Raw genomic sequence first — 21,042 nt, 5'->3', positions numbered from 1 at the left:
TGCCGTATTTTACAGAGTAATTTAAATTAAAAATTTCTCCACGTCATGATAGAATGCGTCTTCCGGAACTTGCAGGGGTAGCTTTCCGCACTTTCACTCACTTCGGTGTGTTTCACAGTTGAAAATATAGTGAAATCGTAATTCTTTTGTATTCAGCGTTTTAAGGAAAGCCACAGTATCACGTAGCAGGCAATACGCAGAAAAGCATAATCCGCAAAAACTGGTGAGGGTTGGCATTTCTGAATTACAAGATGGCTGTTAATTCAAAATCACATAATTGGAAGTCAGATTTCTGTATTACAAAGACTTCGAATTAACGAGGTTTTACTGTATCGCAAAATTAACATCAGATTTTGCTGGTGTGTCTATTTCAAGTGTTTACATTGCACGAAAAGAATTATCCACCATTGGTCGTGTTACTGTCCAGTAAAAAGAGACCACGTGTGAGAAGTGTTTTAGGCCTGTGTTTGTTCACCAAATAATAATAATAATAATAATAAACAGTAATGTAATGTCCTGCATTATCAATGACTCTGCCAATGCTGGGGCAATTTTTCAGTTCCTGCCTGAAGAAATCTACTTGTTGCCTTTAAAGAAGTCGATAAGCCAAGTTCAGAGATCATTTAAGATTATTTTCATTGTGAAAAGGGCATTTTTGCACATTGTTCGACAAAGAACGAAAGAGTTGAAAATCAGAGTGAGAATCAGGAGTAAATGGTGGTGTTGAACAACCTCCCAACCAAGCTGGGCAACTGCTTTTGAAACGTTAATGGCATGCGGCTGTGCGTTATCATGCAATAACGTTGTGGCCGCAGGGTGTCTCGGTTGTTGACGGTAAACGTCATCAGTCATATTTCTGGGAAGCAACTCCCAGAAGTTGTCCCATCAGATGTTTAACCTGTTCAGTTGTGTTCAACCAAGCAGAGGGTTTTATTTAAAATATACGGCACCCACTCTTTCCATTTAAGAACCTTTCCCAAATGTCTCATGAAGGTTGACTGGTTACATTTCATTACATTTTCTAATTCTCGGATTGACTGAGTTGGTCTTCATTGGTCTTCCTAAATGTGGATTGTCTTTCAGGCTCATTTCATCCTGTTTAAAATGATCAAAACATTTTAGTACCATACTATCCACAGTAGCATCGTCCCTATACACAGTGCGCAGGTGGCTTGAGCCACCGACCACAAGAATTTGTTGGAAATGTTTGTTTTTTGCCACTCGGCACTACATTGTCAATCATTCTTCTAACACTTCTTCAGAGCAGCACAGTTCCGCAAGCACAACAAATGAAGAATAAGTTCCTGAGCAATCCAGTGGCGCCAACTAATATCCAAATGCTACGGACTTGTGTATCAACGACGACAAAAAAAATGTTAGAAGGAGTTATATTGAAACAAGAAATTTCATGGTAATGAAGAAGTGAAGAAGTAAAAAGGAAATAGATTTTAAAATGCATGAGCAATTACAAATTACTTACAAGTAGTATAATGTAATGATTAAGATCAGTTGTACATGTAACATAACTCAATTGCATTCATTCAGAAATTCTCCTAAAATTTATTTTAAAAATAAAAATTCATTTCAATTTGTACAAAAGTCATACATTTGCCCGATGCCTTAATGCTACGATTTACACTAGATTGAGTGGTACAGTGACTTGCTACTAGTTTAATACCATCACACAGAAATATACGTCTTCTCGCAGCATAGCTCATAAGATTGCTGCATATAATGCATTCTTTCCTGATGTACAAAGTAATATTTACCCTGTGGCCTACCTTTTTACCTTACAGGAATATTGGTCCTGCTTTTCTAGTTAACTGCTCAACTCTCCCCATTATGAGATGGAGTCTGAGAACAGGTTTACTTCAAATGACGTCAGTTATGTGAGACAGAGTCCAATAATGCAGACTATTAGAATTACTCCACAGGTTTCCCATAGGTTATCAGTGTCAGTCAAAATACAGGAATTATAAGATCCCTTCTCACTGTTCCAGGCGACCACAGCGTGGAGGTCAAGCTGGGTGGGGTTCATGTCGAAGGCAGTCCTTTTCTCGTCAAAGCATATGACGCATCCAGAGTGAAGGTGACAGACATCAACTCTGGTGTGGTTGGCAAGCCTGTCTTCTTCAGCAGTAAGTACCAGTTCTTGTTGCAGTAAGCAGAATGTTATTGTCCATCCAGGTGTGTTGTCTTATTGTGTGTGTTTGACCGCAGTCAACGCCAGCCAGGCCGGCGCAGGGAATCTCGAGATCATCGTGTCGGTGAACGGGCGCAACGTTCCCAATTACGTTCAGTCCGAGGGCAACGCCAAGTTCAGAGTGAACTTTAAACCACAGGAGGCAGCATCACACAGTCTGAGCGTGAGGTTCAACGGAGAGCCTGTACCAGGTCAGTTGTAAACAACAGACGTAGAAGTCTTTCGTTTCGTGAGTTTTCTGTGACCCGGCATCACGTGGGAATGTAGAGCAAGTTCAGCTTTGCAACTATAAATGGTTTCCAAATGGGGAATGTGTGATTAAAAAGAAGGATGAAAATTTTCATTGATAATAATTTAAATAATCAATGCCATGGAGAGTGGTGAGGGCTTGTGCCATTTTGTGTAGAAATTGAGACTGGCACGACACAGTAAAATGAGTATAACTCACGACTCTGTGATGCTAGTGGTATACTGTATTTGTTTGATTATCAGCTGACCTCCCACCTGAAATAAAAAAACAAAAATTTTAACATTTTAATTTTGTTAATGAAGCTCATAAATTAGGAGTAAATTTTCTGCCATTTAATTATTTACTTTGAGTCATTGTCGCTTATTTCTCTGTCACTTTCTTCATACAGAACATCTTTGGGGCCATCAAGTGCCTTCAAAGATCGAATCTTTCGAAATGCACGACCGACAAGTTTTCGTGTAAGGTTTGGGGAGACTGTTAGAATTTCAAAAGCTTCGGTTAGGAGAATTCTTAGGAGAGTTTCTGCAGCAGTAGCATTCTTGAGAAGATAGTATTTCTTTGAGTAGAACATAAACAGATTACCCGTGACTTCTGTGAAATAAGCAGTTTCCTGATGTTTTAGGTGCAATCATCTGGAGACATACATATTATCTGCGCACTTTTTAGTGATAGATTTACACCCTAGTGCTGAAGCGGTCGACTTTGGTTATCTTCAAGATTCGTATTGGCAACCTTTGAAACACAAACTAAGAATCGCTGTGCGACATCTGGCGTACACTTTAAGTACCCGTACTGTTGTTGTTTACACAGCAAAGCCAAACTATAGAATTCATGCTAGGAACACGTTTCGCATCGAGAAATGTTATATAGTATTATATATTGTGTGTGTGACACAGTTGTTTGCGTAAAATAATAAAGGTTTATAAAATTCATATCGATCGATCACATTATCGATTCAATTCAGATTTAATTTCCATTCAGTTGGCAGGATTAACGGAACCCTTCTTACTTCTCCAACGAGTACAAAAATCTATCACTAAAAAGTGCGCGGATAATACATACATACATACATACATACATACATACATACATACATACATACATACATACATTATCATTATAGACTGTTATGCCTTTCAGCGTTCAGTCTGCAAGCCTCTGTGAATTTACTAAACGTCGCCACCATCCTCGATTTGCAACTAGTGGGGTGGCCTCATTTAGTTCTATACCTCTTATCTTTAAATCGTTAGAAACTGAGTCTAACCATCGTCGTCTTGGTCTCCCTCTACTTCTCTTACCCTCCATAACAGAGTCCATTATTCTCGTAGGTAACCTATCCTCCTCCATTCGCCTCACATGACCCCACCACCGAAGCCGGTTTATGCGTACAGCTTCATCCATCGAGTTCATTCCTAAATTAGCCTTTATCTCCTCATTTCGAGTTCCCTCCTGCCATTGTTCCCACCTGTTTGTCCCAGCAATCATTCTTGCTACTTTCATGTCTGTTACTTCTAACTTGTGAATAAGATATCCTGAGTACACCCAGCTTTCGCTCCCGTAAAGCAAAGTTGGTCTGAAAACAGACCGATGTAAGGATAGTTTCGTCTGGGAGCTGACTTCCTTCTTACAGAATACTGCTGATCGCAACTGCGAGCTCACTGCATTAGCTTTACTACACCTTGATTCAATCTTGCTTACTATATTACCATCCTGGGAGAAAACACAACCTAAATACTTGAAATTATCGACCTGTTCTAGCTTTGTATCACCAATCTGACATTCAATTCTGTTGAATTTCTTACCTACTGACATCAATTCAGTCTTCGAGAGGCTAATTTTCATACCATACTCATTGCACCTATTTTCAAGTTCCAAGATATTAGACTGCAGGCTTTTGGCACAATCTGCCATTAACACCAAGTCGTCAGCATAGGCCAGACTGCTTACTACATTTCCACCTAACTGAATCCCTCCCTGCCATTTTATACCTTTCAGCATATGATCCATGTAAACTACAAACAGCAAAGGTGAAAGATTACAGCCTTGTCTAACTCCTGTAAGTACCCTGAACCAAGAACTCATTCTACCATCAATTCTCACTGAAGCCCAATTGTCAACATAAATGCCTTTGATTAATTTTAATAATCTACCTTTAATTCCATAGTCCCCCAGTATAGCGAATATCTTTTTCCTCGGTACCCTGTCATATGCTTTCTCTAGATCTACGTAACATAAACACAACTGCCTATTCCTCTCGTAGCATTTTTCAATTACCTGGCGCATACTGAAAATCTGATCCTGACAGCCTCTCTGTGGTCTGAAACCACACTGGTTTTCATCCAACTTTCTCTCAATGACTGATCGTACCCTCCCTTCCAAGATGCCAGTGAATACTTTGCCTGGTATACTAATCAATGAGATACCACGATAGTTATTGCAATCCTTCCTGTTCCCTTGCTTATAGATAGGTGCAATTACTGCTTTTGTCCAATCTGAAGGTACCTTACCAACATTCCACACTAATTTTACTACTCTATAAAGCCATTTCATCCCTGCCTTCCCACTATACTTCACCATTTCAGGTCTAATTTCATCTATTCCTGCTGCCTTATGACAATGGAGTTTATTTACTATCCTTTCCACTTCCTCAAGCATAATTTCACCAACATCATTTTCCTCCTCCCCATGAGCTTGGCTGTTTGCAACACCACCATGATGATTTCCTTTTACATTGAGAAGATGTTCAAAATATTCCCTCCACCTGTCCAGTGATTCCCTGGGATCTATTATGAGTTCACCTGAATTACTCAAAACACTGTTCATTTCCTTTTTCCCTCCCTTCCTAAGATTCTTTATTACTGTCCAGAAAGGTTTCCCTGCTGCTTGACGTAGCCTTTCCAGGTTATTACCAAAATCTTCCCATGACTTCTCTTTGGATTCAACAACTATTTGTTTCCCTCTGTTTCTTTCATCTACGTACAAATCCCTGTCTGCCTCGGTCCTTGTTTGGAGCCATTTCTGATAAGCCTTCTTTTTACGTTTACAGGCTGCTCTCACTTCATCATTCCACCAAGATGTTCGCCTTTTCCCATCTTTACACACAGTTGTTCCTAGGCATTCCCTTGCTGTTTCTACTACAGCATCCCTGTATGCCACCCATTCACTTTCTATATCCTGAACCTGCTTACTGTCTACTGTTCGAAACTTCTCACTAATCATATCCATGTACTTCTGTCTAATTTCCACGTCCTGGAGATTTTCTACCATTATTCGTTTGCAGACAGATTTCACTTTCTCTACCCTAGGCCTAGAGATACTTAGTTCACTACAGATCAGATAGTGGTCTGTATCATCGAAAAATCCCCGAAAATCTCGTACATTTCTAACAGATTTTCTGAATTCAAAGTCTGTTAAGATATAGTCTATTATGGATCTGGTACCCCTAGCCTCCCATGTGTAGCGGTGAATAGCCTTATGCTTGAAGAATGTATTCGTAACAGCTAAACCCATACTAGCACAGAAGTCCAGCAAACGCTTCCCATTCCCATTAGCTTCCATATCTTCCCCATATTTACCAATCACCCTTTTGTATCCTTCAGTTCTATTCCCAACTCTCGCATTGAAATCGCCCATTAGCACTATTCTGTCCTTGCTGTTGACCCTGACCACGATGTCACTCAATGCTTCATAAAACTTGTCATCTTCATCCTCATCTGCACCCTCACATGGTGAATACACAGACACAATTCTTGTCCTAACTCCTCCCACTGACAAATCTACCCACATCATTCGCTCATTTACGTGCCTAACCGAAACTATGTTGCGTGCAATGGTATTCCTGATAAAGAGCCCTACCCCAGACTCTGCCCTTCCCTTTCTAACACCCGTCAAGTACACTTTATAATCTCCTATTTCTTCCTCATTATCTCCCCTTACCCGAATATCACTTACTCCTAGCACATCCAGATGCATCCTCTTTGCTGACACAGCCAGTTCTACCTCCTTTCTGCCATAAGCCCCATTAATATTGATAGCTCCCCATCGAATTCCATTTCGTTCGCCAAGTAGTTTCCAAGGAGTCCCTCGCCTGTCAAATGGGAGTGGGACTCCATTACTCCCATAGGTCCGAGGCTTGCTTAAAGTGTTCTGAGCTCGGTAAATTCATGAAGCAGGATGCTGCCCTACTTGCACATAGTCCAAGTGAGGATCTCTCCTCTAACGGGTTATGGACCACCGATGAATTGTATAGTCCTAGTCGCCTGAGCCCAAGGAGGGCCACGACTCGAAATATGTCCGAGATGCCCACTCCCATTCCATAGCAACTGGTATCCCGACTCTCAGGACCACTTACTAGGCGACTCAGCCGTTGCCCATGGTTCACGAACTAGGACGTGACTACAGACAATAGAGATGAAATATACCACAATCAGGAGGGATACTTTTTCTATTAATGTTCAAGTGATTAATGATCCTAACCTCCAAATGAGAGATGTAGTTACTAGATGGCCAGGTTCTGTAAATAACTCCCATATCAGAGCATAGGGTTTGAATTTTTATTTTTAACAATTCCTTTTACTTTGCACCAACACACATAGGTCTCTTGGCGATGATGGGATAAGAAAGCGGTAAGAATGGGAAGGAAGTGACTGTGGCCAGCATTTGCCTCGTGTGAAAATGCAAAGTCATGGAAAACAGTCTTCAGAGCTACCGACAATCTCCCTAATGAGAGCTATATCACCCAAACTGCTTAACCACTGGCTCAGTAGCACGGTTTGAAGTGGAGACAATTCTAACAGGTGCCCCCTAATGCAAGCTGAGAGATATATCACCCAAACTGCTTAACCACTGGCTCGGTAGCACGGTTTGAAGTGGGGACAATCCTAACAGGTGATAACCTTGTAAGAAGGAATCTTTGAACCCCCCATTTTAATCCTGAAATAAGACCTCAAAACAGTTACAATAGAGTGTACATCAGGACACAGAACGGCACAGAAAGAATGACTGTTTCCCATCCTTAGCTAGGGATTGCGAATCACATGTTGAGACATTTTAATATTGACTTCATGTGCCATGTTTTATGGCTGCTTTCCAACTAAACTGCATTGGAGTGCGCTCAAAAACGGCTCTGCTACTATCTTTTAAATTTGCACTCTTCGTAATTCTCGTGAGATTTAGCAACGTATGCTAACGTTTCTGAGGAAAAGTTCACAGAAAAACAAGAATCTTGACATGTTAAATTTTTAACATGGTGTTAGCTAACAGCTTGTTGGTATATATTTATTGATGGTTAAAAATTTCATCTTGATCCGTATTGAATTGGGATTACAATAAAATTCAGATTATTAAGGGTCCACCTTTTCAATACAATGACATTTATTAGTGTGAATTAATCACATGTCGTTTACATCAGGTACTAGTTTCAGCACTTATATCGTGCCATCATGAGCCATAGAGTCAAATTGGGCAATTAAAAAGACCAAAAAGACAAACAGTCATGTGAAGGTGTAGTTTGACCAAAGATTTTTACGATTCACACTTCAATATGTGGCTTGGAACCTGAAGAATAAATTAAAAGCCGAATTAGTCAAAAAGAAGAAATGACTAGAAACGAGCTCTCCTTGAGCAGTCTCTTGAACCGGCAAATGGAGCTGGACTGAAGGACGTGATCATACAGATAAGAAACATGGAGGAGGAGAGGGGTGGGGTGGAAGAGGATCAACTACAGAGGAGCTAAGATGGAGCGGAAGGATGAGGTAGTGGAGGTAATTCGTGGGGATGTGTATTGCACATGGTTTGAAAGATTGAGTTGTTTTTTGGAAGTCTAATATTTTTTAGTCAATTAAGAAATCAAATAGAACATTCGGTCCCTCAGAAATTTCATTTAAGTTATAATTTCGATTGAAGTATTGATCGCAATGAATAAAACAATTTTTAATAATATTCATGATGTACCCCTTGTTTGCTATTTGAAGGATTTCTAAATCATGTTCAGTGTCAGTGAACCTATGGTTAGAGTCATAAATATGTTGGACTATGGCAGAAAACTTATTATATTTTACTGCGTTGATGTGTTCCGAATACCTGGTCACAAAACTACATCCTGTTTGACCCACGTACGAAGGGCTGCACTCATTACACTTGAATTTGTAGATTCCGGATTTAGAAAATCTATTGCAGGTAATTGTATAAAATTTCTGAAGTCCTGTTATTAGTTCTAAAGTGAATTTTTACGTTGTGTTTTCGGAAGAGATTAGTAATTTTATAGACATCACTGTTGAAAGTTGAAGGATCTCTAAATCATGTTCAATGTCAGTGAACCTATGGTTAGAGTCGTAAATATGTTGGACTATGGCAGAAAACTTATTATATTTTACTGCGTTGACGTGTTCCTAATATCTGGTTGTAATCATCATCATAGTATCGAAGAGAACCCGTTGATAATTTGCCGGCAATACCTGTTCCACGTATCTTTACAATATGACTATCCATAGCAAAATTATTCCTGCTGTCTATAAAATTTAATTTTACTCAGGGTCAAATACAGTAGATACGTTATAACTCTGCCATTGAGTAGCCGTGGCCTTTCTAAGAATTCGAAGTCTCGCATGTTTTGATGCCATTCTGCAGACTTGAGAAACGTTTTGTAGAGGCTCATAGAACGTCATTCTCTGTTCACTATTTCTTGAGATCCAGTGACGTTACACACAGGCACTGTACAACGGGTTGCCGCGGCTAGCGATGTTTAATAAAGAGGCGGTCGTTTATTGTCAACGAGTTTTGTGTGTGCGTGCGTGTGCGAGAAGAAGCAGCGTGGTTACCGTGGTAGTTGCCAGTGGTATTTGTTACTGTTAGGCCATGAATGCAAGACAACCCTTGATTTTTCGCATTAGATTTTGAGAAAGAAAACATCGTTTTGGATTTGGAGAAATACGGTATCACTCCAGAGGCTTCTGTGGCAAACGTTTCAGTTTTCTTCTTCAAACAGCGTCACCAACCTAACCGTATATGTATCATGAAAACATATTTGAAACGCATGTAGAGAAATAACTTCCTCGCTAAAAATTTACATGTGAATAGCCTTTCTGAAATTGAACTAGACGCAAGAAAGTATGAACTATCCTCTGAAATCAGTGATGTACTCTGCCATATCTTACTTAATTTGTAAGCGATCCTGTACTTCAGCCTTCATTTTTAATGAGTTAACAATTGCTATCGGCCATGTTATTTACGCATTTACTATGAAATATGTCCTCTTTCATTTCGAATTTTTGTTATGGAACAGCAGTCGACGGGTATTTCTAATCAACTCTGACATTGCCTTCAAATGTCAACAAGAGAACTCGCTAGCGAAAATAGGGAGGAAACGATACCGAAGGTAATCGATCGCATGCAACATCATCGCTGGGGTTCATAAATACCGGTTCGGGAAAAAAAAATCACATGCCCTTAATCACTCGTAATAACGATTGTGTCAGTGATAGGGTTCTCGCTGTAACCGAAGGGTAATACACAGTTTAATACAGGAATTTTGAAGGGACAGCAAAAAATTGCCGTTCGAACGGGGTTCTATATGCCATACTCACTATTGTGGACTTGTACTGTATTTATTTGATATATTTACAATTTTTTTACCAGTGGCTTTTCATCGCATCAACATAGATAAGTCTTATGGCGACAATGGGATAGGAAAGGGCTAGGAGTTGGAAGGACAGGGTCGTGGCCTTGAATAATGTACAGCCCCAGCATTTGCCTGGTAGGAAACCTTGGAAAACCATCCTGAGGGCTGTCGACAGTGGGGTTCGAACCCACTATCTCCCAAATGCAAGCTCTCGGCTGCGTGCCCTTACAATACCGTAGTATTTAAATATTTTTAACTGCTTGGCCAACTCGTTCGTTATTGTACAGTAATACAAAAACACAACCAAAGTAGGGTTTTAATAATTTAATTGTTATGAGTCATTAACATTAAATATTTTTAAAAATCAAAATGTTAGACAATAACTGAATTCTGCTTTCATATGCGTGAAATCAAGTCTCTTTCCAGGTGAAGAAGTTCACTAAATATAGATGAATTATAGTTTTTTTTCTCTCCTGAAAAGTCCAGAAAATCAACTTTTTGGTTCAGCAATAGACGATTTGGTCTCTAATAGTACGGTACTTGACTAAATTACGTTCACAGAATCTGTGAAACGGCAGTGAGGAAACAAGCCTTTTGTGCAGGCAACCTCATAGCTGGCTGGTCGTATGATTAGTCAGTGCAAAGGGAGTCGAGAGGGGCATCACGTCTCGTCTGCTTCTCTCTTGAGACTAGCTGGGAGAAAGTCAGTTAAGTCATGCATGACCATACTGCACAGATGCTGTGAGCAGACTTTATATAAAATGTTATTTGTGTGGATAAGTGATTCAAATTACCTAATTTGTATTAATATGATCATCTTGACCTACCTCAGTTTTGTCTCTTACATTCTCTTCCCGAAGTCCTTTCACCTTTAGGTCATCCACGTTCCTGCCCCTGCACCTGTTCTCTGGGTTTCTTTTCTGTCGCTGATTCATCCCAGCCTCTTGTTTCCTCATTCTTTACCTGTATCACCTCAGTGTGCTTCTCTTTATCTTTTCTGAGATATACCATCTCAGTGTATAGTGGAAAACATAAAATCTAAGTTTCTCTGCATATTAATATAATTGATGATGGTGCATACAGTGACAAAGAGAAGGTAATGTAGCTGTGTTGTTTTGACAGGGTCACCATTCACATGCAAGGTGCTAGACGCTAGCCAGGTGTTAGTGTCAGGCTCGGCCCTTAAAATGGCACCGCTAGGCCGTACCGCTACTGTCATGGTAGATCCACAGCTGTCTGCAGGCGAGCTGGGTTCCTGCGATGTGACCGTCACTTCACCCACAGGACAAAGTGTGCCTGCCAGGGTCAGCAAGACGGACAAGTTTGTTGCAGAGTTTACTCCTAGGGAAGTGGGTAAGTTGTTTTTTGCATTGTCATTTTATCATTTGGGGGATCAAAAATATGGTTCTTGGACATTTTAGAAGTTTAGTTCAGAAGCACTCCTATATTCTGCTCTTTTTTTTTTTACTTCACAATACATAAGCGACTCTTGTTCTCATCTCGCATCTAAACTTCATTGTTGAGAGTAACATTAATATTCTAAGGGAATGAAGAATTCCAGTATACAGTAAAATCTCCTTAATTCAAACTCAGTCAATAATGTCTTATTCAAAGTACTCTTAAGTCCCCAGGAAACAAGATACGTTGTTGTTGTTGTTGTTGTTGTTGTTGTTGTTGTTGTTGTTGTTGTTGTTGTTGTTGTTGTTGTTGTTGTTGTTGTTGTTGTTGTTGTTGTTGTTGTTGTTGTTGTTGTTGTTGTTGTTGTTGTTGTTGTTGTTGTTGTTGTTGTTGTTGTTGTTGTTGTTGTTGTTGTATCTCATGACTACCCAGATTCCAATTGATCAGCTTTCTTGCGTTCCAGTATAGTCGAGTGAGTTCTGGCTGTCACATCAAGTTTGTTGCGATGTAGCAGGTGTTCGTTATCTATTTTGCTTCCAGGTTATGGCAGAGCGTGCATTTTTCGGATTTCAGGATGTTGATTAGTTTCAGATAAGCTGCATGACAACCGTAGCCAGTGTTAACTCTGAAGTAGGCTACAGCTTCTCTTCTTCGTTTTATTTTATACTTCAGGGCGAGTTGGCCACGTGGTTTGGGGCCGCGCAGCTGTGAGCTCGCATCCGGGAGATAGTGCCTTCGAACTACACTGTCGGCAGCCCTGAAGATGGTTTTTCGTGGTTTCTCTTTTCACACCAGGCAAATGCTGGGGCTGTACCTTAATTAAGGCCATGGCCGCTTCCTTCCCATTTCTAGGCCTTTCCTGTCCCATCATCACCATAAGACCTATCTGTGTCGGTGCGACGTAAAGCAATAAATAAATCAATTATTTTATACTGATCCCAGTTAGCATCAATATCCTTCCATAATTTGGTTTCTGCTGTTTTCTTTGCCATTTCTTCATGCCTGTTTTTAATAGTATTTTTACAGTATTTTGTATCATTTCCCACTCGTACTGACTTGTGCAGCGAGCACACTTTCCAGCTGACCTCAATAACCATTTCTGTAGTTTTGATGATATTTTTTCCTTCCAGTTTGAAGTGATGGGCAGAATTGAATAGAACGCATTCAAGAACTTTTGACAATCAATACTTATATTCTCGAGTTCAACATAACCTGTAAAAATCGGTGTAGGCCTAATTTACGTGGTACAAGATACCGGTGACCAAATTCCAATGGAATATTAAGAAAAGAAGGGATTTCGCCATCATGTTGGGCACTTTTGTTTCTAAAATGCTTTATTTTATTACATTAGTGAATTAAAAACTACTTTTGGTCGATTATTTCTCTTGGCGTTATTAGATTTTTCTGACAGTTTGGCTGATCAAAGTCACTGAACTGAAAGAAGTTTTCACGGGAAACTGATGAAAAACTGGATGTAAAATATCAAGATTTTTAACTCTCGTACAGGTAATTAATGCTTGAAGCCAATCTTGTGGTCTAACTTGCCTGTCTCGGGTTCAGTTCTGGCCAGGTCAGGGATTTTTACCTGGATGTGAGGGCTGGTTCCAGGTCCACTCAGCCTACGTGATTACCTTTAATTCAGGAGCTATCTAATGGTGAGATGGCGAGCCAGAAATTACCATCACACTGACCATGCGTCACCTCGTAATCTGCAGGCCTTCGGGATGAGCAGTGGTCACTTGGCAGGCAAAGGCCTATTGAGGCTGTACTTTGGTTTGCTTTAGGAGTGTTTGTAAAATTATAATTATACATATTTCATTTTTGTGATGTTTAGCCAAATTCTTGATGGTTTCCATTCATTCCCTCATTTTCTGTTTTCCCATGTTGTACTTATTTTTCTTTTTCTTCGTGGTCCCTCCAAAAATGGAGAATCGAGGTTCCACTATATTACTGAATTGAGGAAAGGCTCATATTTTGTCTTGTATACTAGTTACTGGTCTGGTGGTGTTTGTTTTGACATTGCATGGTGGTAAAAGTGATGTTCCCACAATCTTTTTTTTTTTTTTTTTTTTTAGGTTGGCAGATATGTATACTGTAGGTTATGTAATGTCTTTGTTTCGAGTGAGAAAACTACTAGAGTAGTGTGTTTGTTTGAACTTCCAGGTCGACATGTTGTGGCTGTGGTTTTGGATGGTGAGGCAGTCAAAGGCAGTCCATTTGCTTGTAATGTCTATGATGTAAGCAAAGTGAAGATCACTGGACTCGGACCTTCAAAGGTAATGCGACGCTCTCTCCTCGTCAGCCCCCTGCAAGCTCATATACAGGGTGAATCGCCTGAAACTTGCACCCCAATGTGAGATGCTATTGATGTGCTGTTTTCACAGAAATAACTATAGCCCATACACAGTTTTTAATAACTATTAGAATGTGTATTTGGTTTAGAAAGTTCCAGTTCTCAAATGGAACAATGCTTATTGATATTAACAAAACGGAGCTCGATAGCTGCATTCGCTCAAGTGCAGCCAGTATCCAGCAGATAGTGGGTTCGAATGCCACTGTCGGCAACCCCGAAGATGGTGTTCCATGGTTTCTCATTTTCACAGCAGGCAAATGCTGGGGCTGTATCTTAATTAAGGTCATGGCCATTTCCTTCCCACTCGTAGCCCCTTCGTATCCCACCGTCACCATAAGACCTATCTGTGTCACTGCGAGGGTAAAGGAACTTGTAAATAAATAAAAAAAATACTAACACACTGAAACTAGAATAACTTAGAATGTCAATGGTGGTTTTTTTCTGTCTTCAGGATTCTAGTACAAGTAGTAGTTATTCTGTTTGAAAATTGTACATATCAGCAGTTGTGTGAGCACTAACTTAACAAAAAAAGAAGTGGATAAACAAATTTTCCGGATTCTGAAGAAGAAAGGGAATTGGTGTTCAAAATGATGATTGCTGTACACATTCCAGCATTTCATCAGCAGTAATACGTCTTTTAGTTGGCATGTCCTTGTAAACAGCGTTTTTAACTTTCCCCAGGGAAAAATCTGTACAGGTACAAGTCCCCTTCATACAATCCAACATTTTGGAACTAATTGGTGAAGACAAGCTGTAATACATTGTGCACTATGTGCTGGGCAGCCATCGTGTTCCTCATAGTCTGTGGAAGTTGGTCTCTTGGGAGGTTGAGATATTCTTGAGAATCTGGTGTTCCTTCTATGAACTGATGGTTCACTATTTCACACCACACGTATGGCCACTGACATTCCACCCAACAAAGCCAACGGACCCATACTGCATGTTTTGGGGGTTCAGTTGGCCATGATTTGTAAATGTTTCTTCATGACGAAACAAGGTATATGATAAATCTCTTGTATCTTGTCTTTGTGTCCAAAAAGCTCAAAAGTTAACACGATTATAGCAGCTAGTCACCCTCTCTTTGTAGGTGTTACATTTCCACTTTCATGTAATTGGTTTAAGAGTTTCACCAATAACTGTCAAAATGGGCGTACAGAGCAAATACACCATTAACGTCTTCCACCACGTCCTACTTCTTGAACTGAAGTCGCAGTGCAATCCACCAACTGTAAAGTTAACAAACACAAGAACGTAACTAAGCTGCTGAATGGGGCAACTATTGTAGTTTGTAAACTACTTAGACCAGAATACTGAAGGAAACACCATTGGCATTCTAATTTATTCTAGTTTTATTTTGTGAATGTCGGTGGGCATCGTCACATTTCAAAAATTTATTATCAAAAATAATGCACATTTTAATATGGGCTACAAGTATGAACCCTTGGTTATACTTAATTTCTATGAAAACAGCTCATGCTTCCACTTCAGAAATACTAGCGGTGCAAGTTTTAGGTGATTCACCCTGTACTGTATATAACTTTATTTGCACTTGTTTCTTTTATTTCCTTATATTGACCTGTGTTCCTAGTTTTGTAAGTGGGATTGATGAGGAGAGAGCCTATCTGTGTGTCCTTTTGTATTCTCTTTCTTCCCATACCAACCTGTAATTGTGTTCATCCTATTATGTCTTGGTATTTTTAATACAACTTCAACACAAGATGATGTATGTTAACCTACAACCACAAACTGCTGTTGTATTTAGTAGTTGTATTGGCACTAGAAGAAAACAGTGAACATTAATACATTGTGTAGTGTCCTTTGTCCAATCATTAAAAAAAAGTAACAATGTATTTAATATATTGCATGTAAACGCACTCATAGGTTCGAATCCCACAGTTGGCAGCCCAGAAGATGGTTTTCCGGAGTTTCCCATTTACACACCAGGCAAATGCTGGGGCTGTCCCATCGCCACCATAAGTTCTATCTGTGTCAGTGCAGTGTAAAGCAAATTCTAAATAACAAATTATCATAAGACAAAAACAAAGGAGGCCCCTGTTCTGGGAAGAGACACATATAGAACTACAGGGATTAATGTCGAGAGTCAGAGCGCGTATCAATTCAAAGAATACACTGTATAAACATGTCGAGATTGTTCTTTTGTGTTTCCATGTTTGTCCTCGTCTCCATCTTCCTACACTGACCTATCATTGCATTTGTCCTGCTATGCGTGTTCCTTTTCATGTTCCTATCTGTATATGAGTTAGCAAAAAAGAAATGGAAAGTTCACTCCCTTGTCAATAGAACGATAATCCTCTCTCACATCTGTTTACAACAGATATGATCCTTATGTTTTTTGATTGTGGGAAACAATTTTTAACACATTGAACTTTGCTCTTTTCATAGCCATTATTGTCAGTTTCCCTTTTCCAGCTCCATTCTGGTTGCAATGTTAACAGCACCTCCTCACCTTCCTTTACCCTACCATCATTGTTGATGTGATTCAGGTGCTTTCTTATTATGCTATTTTTGACTGAGCCCCTCCACCTTGTTCTCTTAGCCTCTCGCTTCCAAACCATCTCAGTTTATTTCTCTCCATTCTATTGAAAAGCTTTTCCACCCCAGTTTCCTTCCTGACATGTCTTTCGTGTCATATTTTACCTCTGGCTTGGATGTTACTCTCCTGTCAGTGTACACTTCAAGTTCCTCACATTCTCATAAAATGTTGGTTGTATCCTTATCTCCTCACTTTCCAAGCCTTTCCCTTCTCTTGTCGTGTCAGCTCCTTGTCCCCATGGTTTTCCTTTGCCTCCATAGCCCATCTGGTGGCCAGGATCGTTAAGGCGTCAAGTCTATCAGGTCGTAAAAACTCTTCATCTCCCTTCATCCCCAGAGAAACGAGACATGGGTAGTTCGGAACAACAATGGCCTTATCCTATTCTGGTTACATTGCTAAACTATTGAGTCTTACACTTAGTGATCTGAACACTTTGTAACAATTATTATACACTTTCAAATCCTTTCTGTGTCTCCTGATGATGATTTAACTTGTATGACTTTTAGACACTAGATAAGCATTCAAGATTGAGAACTTTATCTGCTACAGATTGGGAAGCCGGCTACATTCACAGTGGATGCGTCTGAGGCTGGTGAAGGAACTCTGGAACTAGTGGTGAGCACAGATAAGTCCACAGTGAAAGCAGAAGTGGTGTCGTGCTCGCGAGGTCTGTACGATGTGACCTTCGTCCCTCACGAGGCTGTTCCACATTTTGTTAATATCTCGTTCAATGAAGAGGACGTGCCAGGTACGAAATGCTACTTTAAGCTGCCGTGTTCATGAAGCGATTGTAGAGTTGGAGCTCTCATCCATTTTGTGATTTGCAGGGAGCCCATTCAAGTGCGAAGTCGTGGAGCTCGGGGCCAAAGAGGCACGGCAGATGGCTCGCAAAGAGTCTCGCATGGTGACCGTCAGAGGGGAAGGACTCAAGAACGTGGTGGCAGGTTCCACAGCATTCTTTGATGTCGACCCTAAAGGCATGGAGGGGCGGATCGACATGGAGGTCATAGGTGAGTGGCATCCACATTCATACATTAAGTAGGCTCTAAAACACTTCAGAAAGTGAGTACTGAAGCATTTCCTGCATCAAACACCTGGCATGGTCTGTCTTGAAAATAATCTAAGAGATGGAACATCTTGTAGTTCTTAAAAATAAAAGTGATTTTCTTTGTGTTCCTGGACAACAGCAGCCTACAGAATAGGGTGGAATCAGGAGGATTACACTTTGTCACAAGATGGTACAAGATTGGTTTGGAAGGTTTCTGCTGTAATTAGCAGCTGCCAAATTAAAAGATTAAAAAGAAAAACCCATGGCACCATTCAGCCCAAAGGTGATGATACAGGGTCGGCGTGGCTTCTGAGACCGTCAGACGAACCTCAGAGACTCCTCCTAGAGAAAGGATAAACACAATGACAAGTCAGACAAGGACATTCTCGACATGCATCCAGTCTGGTTCTACACTTCTCACAAGGCTGAAGATCTGCAGTCCAAGCCAGTCTTGTCTGGTCAGTCCGGCCCATTGTTATAACAATGAGATTGTTACTGTTTAGACAAAACAAAAATAAACACGTGTTCTCTCCCGTTGTCTGGGGGTCTCTTCCCTCAATGTTTCATGCAATCTGTGTACGTATTCATGAGGCATGCCCTGTCCACACTTCTTATGCGGCTTGCAATGTTTCAATCCTTATACATTTCATCTAGCTCACAAGATGTAACATATCATCACACCTTATCGCTCGCAAACCTTCCTTTCACAAATGACGAGACACTTGAATTCTGTTTCCAGACACTGCCAGGTGTCGGAGCTGTCTTGACACACCTTTATATTTCTGCCTATCACATTTGAAACTATGCTGGAGGCCCCTGAACACAACCCACTGTTAAAATAATGTTTATTGAATTTGAAGGAATGTGTACTATGTTTGTTCTAATTCTTAGGGCCTACGGGCAGTCACGTCCCTTGTTACGTGAAGCGCTTGAGCAGCGGTCAGTACCGTGCCGAGTACCGTCCTCACCAGGTTGGACTCCACACCATAACTGTGTTCCACAATGAGCAGCCCATCACAAAGCAGCCTTTCAGTGTGGAAGTCTTCGACCCTCGGCAGGCTAAGGTGGTGGACATGGAGGAAGCATTCTGCCACCGAGCAGCTACCTTTAAGGGTAAGAGATTTACAGCATCTTTCTCATCTCTTTGTAAATGTTAAGAAAACAAACGTGTGCCTATAAGGCTCCCTTTAATTTTTCCTAATTTTCATCTGTCTGAAATGGGAAAAAGTATAATAAGAGAGTACATGAAGAAATAGGTTTGTTTGGTGAAAGTTTGAAAGTACAAAAAGGTTTGCCTTGTGTGATATTTAATCTAAAATAAGAAACAAGGACTTGCATCAGAACAGTCTGTTCTCATACACGCTGTACCATTTCTTGTGTTACAATGCAGGGCTTTTAACAACTTCACCTCACTAAGAGACTCAAGTTATTTTTAGCGGTGAAAAGAAACCAGAATAATTTGTGTATAAATGCACCCATACCAGATTATCACATGATTTCATCTTCTTGAGGTTGGCATCAGGAAGGGCATCCGACCATTAAAACATGCCACATAAATTCATCTCCTAACAGCATCATCTTCTCCAAGTGCTATGCTACACTTTTATCATATGTAGTGCTTATGACACGACAAATAAATGTCCCCATAATCTTCCCACGTGGCTGGCGTTACAATGTCACGCACTTCAAACCCAGTTAAGAATGCATTATGAATCTCTGGTAAAGTACAAGTGCCTATGTCAATCAAAAGTTTTCTTCAGATTTCCGTAAGTCGATTATTGTTTTATTTAAATCGTAACTGATCATGAGCATATTTTTCAAAAGTAAGTTTCTTCTCTAAAGCAAGTAATATTTTTGCAGTTGCATGCCCCATGTAGTAGGTAGGTATCTTTCAATTTTTTTTTTTCTCTTATAAGACCAGTATCAAACTGAAATATTTTTTTGGTTCTTCCATTTGTTCTTTCATCATAGAAAATAGTATAATATGAACTTAGCTCCCCATTAACCTTTTGTGGACAGTAGTCATTTCAGCTGAAATTGAGCAAGTTGGCTGTTCTTGCATTCCGGAGGTAGTGGTCAGCAGCCCCAGAGATGGTTTCCCGTGGTTTCCCATTTTAACACCAAGCAAACACTGGGGCTGTATATTAGTTAAGGCCGCGGTTGCTTCCTTCCCAGTCTTGGTCTTCTCCTATTCCTCGCCACTACAAGATGCGATGCAAAAGATAACATTGGTTTTCAGCACATCCATTACATCACTGTTTGAGTTCAGAAAGTAATTTGAAATAACTTATTCCCGAGTCAGAATTACCTCAGCCTTCAGATCCTTTTCCTTATCACGGCACAACAACATTTGTGTTTTTTGTGGTACTCCTATGGAAAAAATTGTGGTTGAGCATTAAGTCTCGATGAACGTCAGTATGAGAGTCCTACTGTGTTTTGCAGTTTCCCACAACGTTTATTGCATGATAACATCCATTATTCACTCCAGATTTTTTTTTTGCACACTGTGTTCTCCACCTTTTTTTGTTTCTGCAAGAGCCAGCAACGTACCTGTTTAAAGCTTTCAGCCACCATAAAATACGTTTTATGATACTTATATAATTTAGGCTGATAAAGATTTGAAGACTTTGAGGTGAAGCGTTTTATACTGTTAGAATCAAAATACTTAATGGTAGAATGAACTTGTCTAAAAAATACAAAATAAAAACTTTAGGGATCAAAACCGTGATGCAGGTACTTCTTAGTGACAAAAAGGGGACCTCCATTAATAGCTCTGTACGTGACAATCCACAAAAGGATTTGCAGCTTTTCTTTTCTACAGTTAGTTTTTTTATTCTTAGTTTGGCCATAATTATGATCACAAATTCTGTAACACTCACTTTGAATAAGGCCAGATAACACAATCGTTTACTCTTATTTTCCTTAGATGTAATTTCTTAATTTTTGAACTTCCAAAGAACTCTTTTTCATCATGCTCACTCACTAGCAAACAGATACAAACGTTCATGGACACTGAAAGGGGAGGAAGAATGAACATCATTACCCGAGACACAAGATGTAATAGACTCTTGTACTCACGACCAGTTTTGGTCAAATTATGACAAAATACTTGAATTTTACTTGAAAAAATTGATTTTTCTCATGACTTCCAAACATGGAGAGGGTCTTATAGACAAGAAAATAATAGTAAATATTGAGCAGAGGAAAATAGAAAACTGTGACTTGCCAGGTATGAAGACTGTTGAGTCTGCTAAGAAATCTCACTAGACCTTAGGGTTCATTTTCCCTTCTTGTGAACAGAGTAATTCATAGGTGATGTTCTGTTTGGTGTAGTGGACACCCTGGATGCTGGTCATGGTGTCCTCTCAGCGACTGTGAGAGCTGCCGGTCAGGAGGTGAAACACGCCATCAGACAACTGGACGAGGGTCGTTACGAAGTGGTGTATCACCCCAAGTTGGCCGTTCCTCACCGGGTGGATGTCAAATACAACGGGCTTCACATAGCAGGTTAGTGTCATTTGTTTACTGATAGGATACTTGAGGTATTCTCACAGTAAACAACCAACCGTTAGAGAGAGTCACTCTAGGGTCCACTTTAAGAGAGAAAGCACTGCTTTT

General features: G+C 40.1%; 1 protein-coding gene across 2 annotated transcripts in view; it reads left to right on the top strand.

Moving 5' to 3' along the window:
- jbug (filamin-type immunoglobulin domains fbug) overlaps positions 1 to 21,042 on the top strand; it is a 292,423-nt gene that overhangs the window by 208,583 nt on the left and 62,798 nt on the right. For both annotated transcript variants that reach the window (XM_068230428.1, XM_068230427.1), the window contains 8 exons: positions 2,001 to 2,138; positions 2,221 to 2,394; positions 11,194 to 11,424; positions 13,633 to 13,745; positions 16,926 to 17,124; positions 17,204 to 17,386; positions 18,316 to 18,537; positions 20,758 to 20,931. In XM_068230428.1, the coding sequence (XP_068086529.1) occupies positions 2,001 to 2,138; positions 2,221 to 2,394; positions 11,194 to 11,424; positions 13,633 to 13,745; positions 16,926 to 17,124; positions 17,204 to 17,386; positions 18,316 to 18,537; positions 20,758 to 20,931 (1,434 nt within the window). The remainder of the gene's footprint in view (positions 1 to 2,000; positions 2,139 to 2,220; positions 2,395 to 11,193; positions 11,425 to 13,632; positions 13,746 to 16,925; positions 17,125 to 17,203; positions 17,387 to 18,315; positions 18,538 to 20,757; positions 20,932 to 21,042) is intronic.

The sequence above is a fragment of the Anabrus simplex genome, chromosome 14, assembly GCF_040414725.1.
Source record: "Anabrus simplex isolate iqAnaSimp1 chromosome 14, ASM4041472v1, whole genome shotgun sequence".
NCBI classification, from domain to species: Eukaryota; Metazoa; Arthropoda; class Insecta; order Orthoptera; family Tettigoniidae; genus Anabrus; species Anabrus simplex.
Note: the sequence above shows the minus strand (reverse complement) of the source record. Positions and strands in the feature narration are given on the sequence as shown.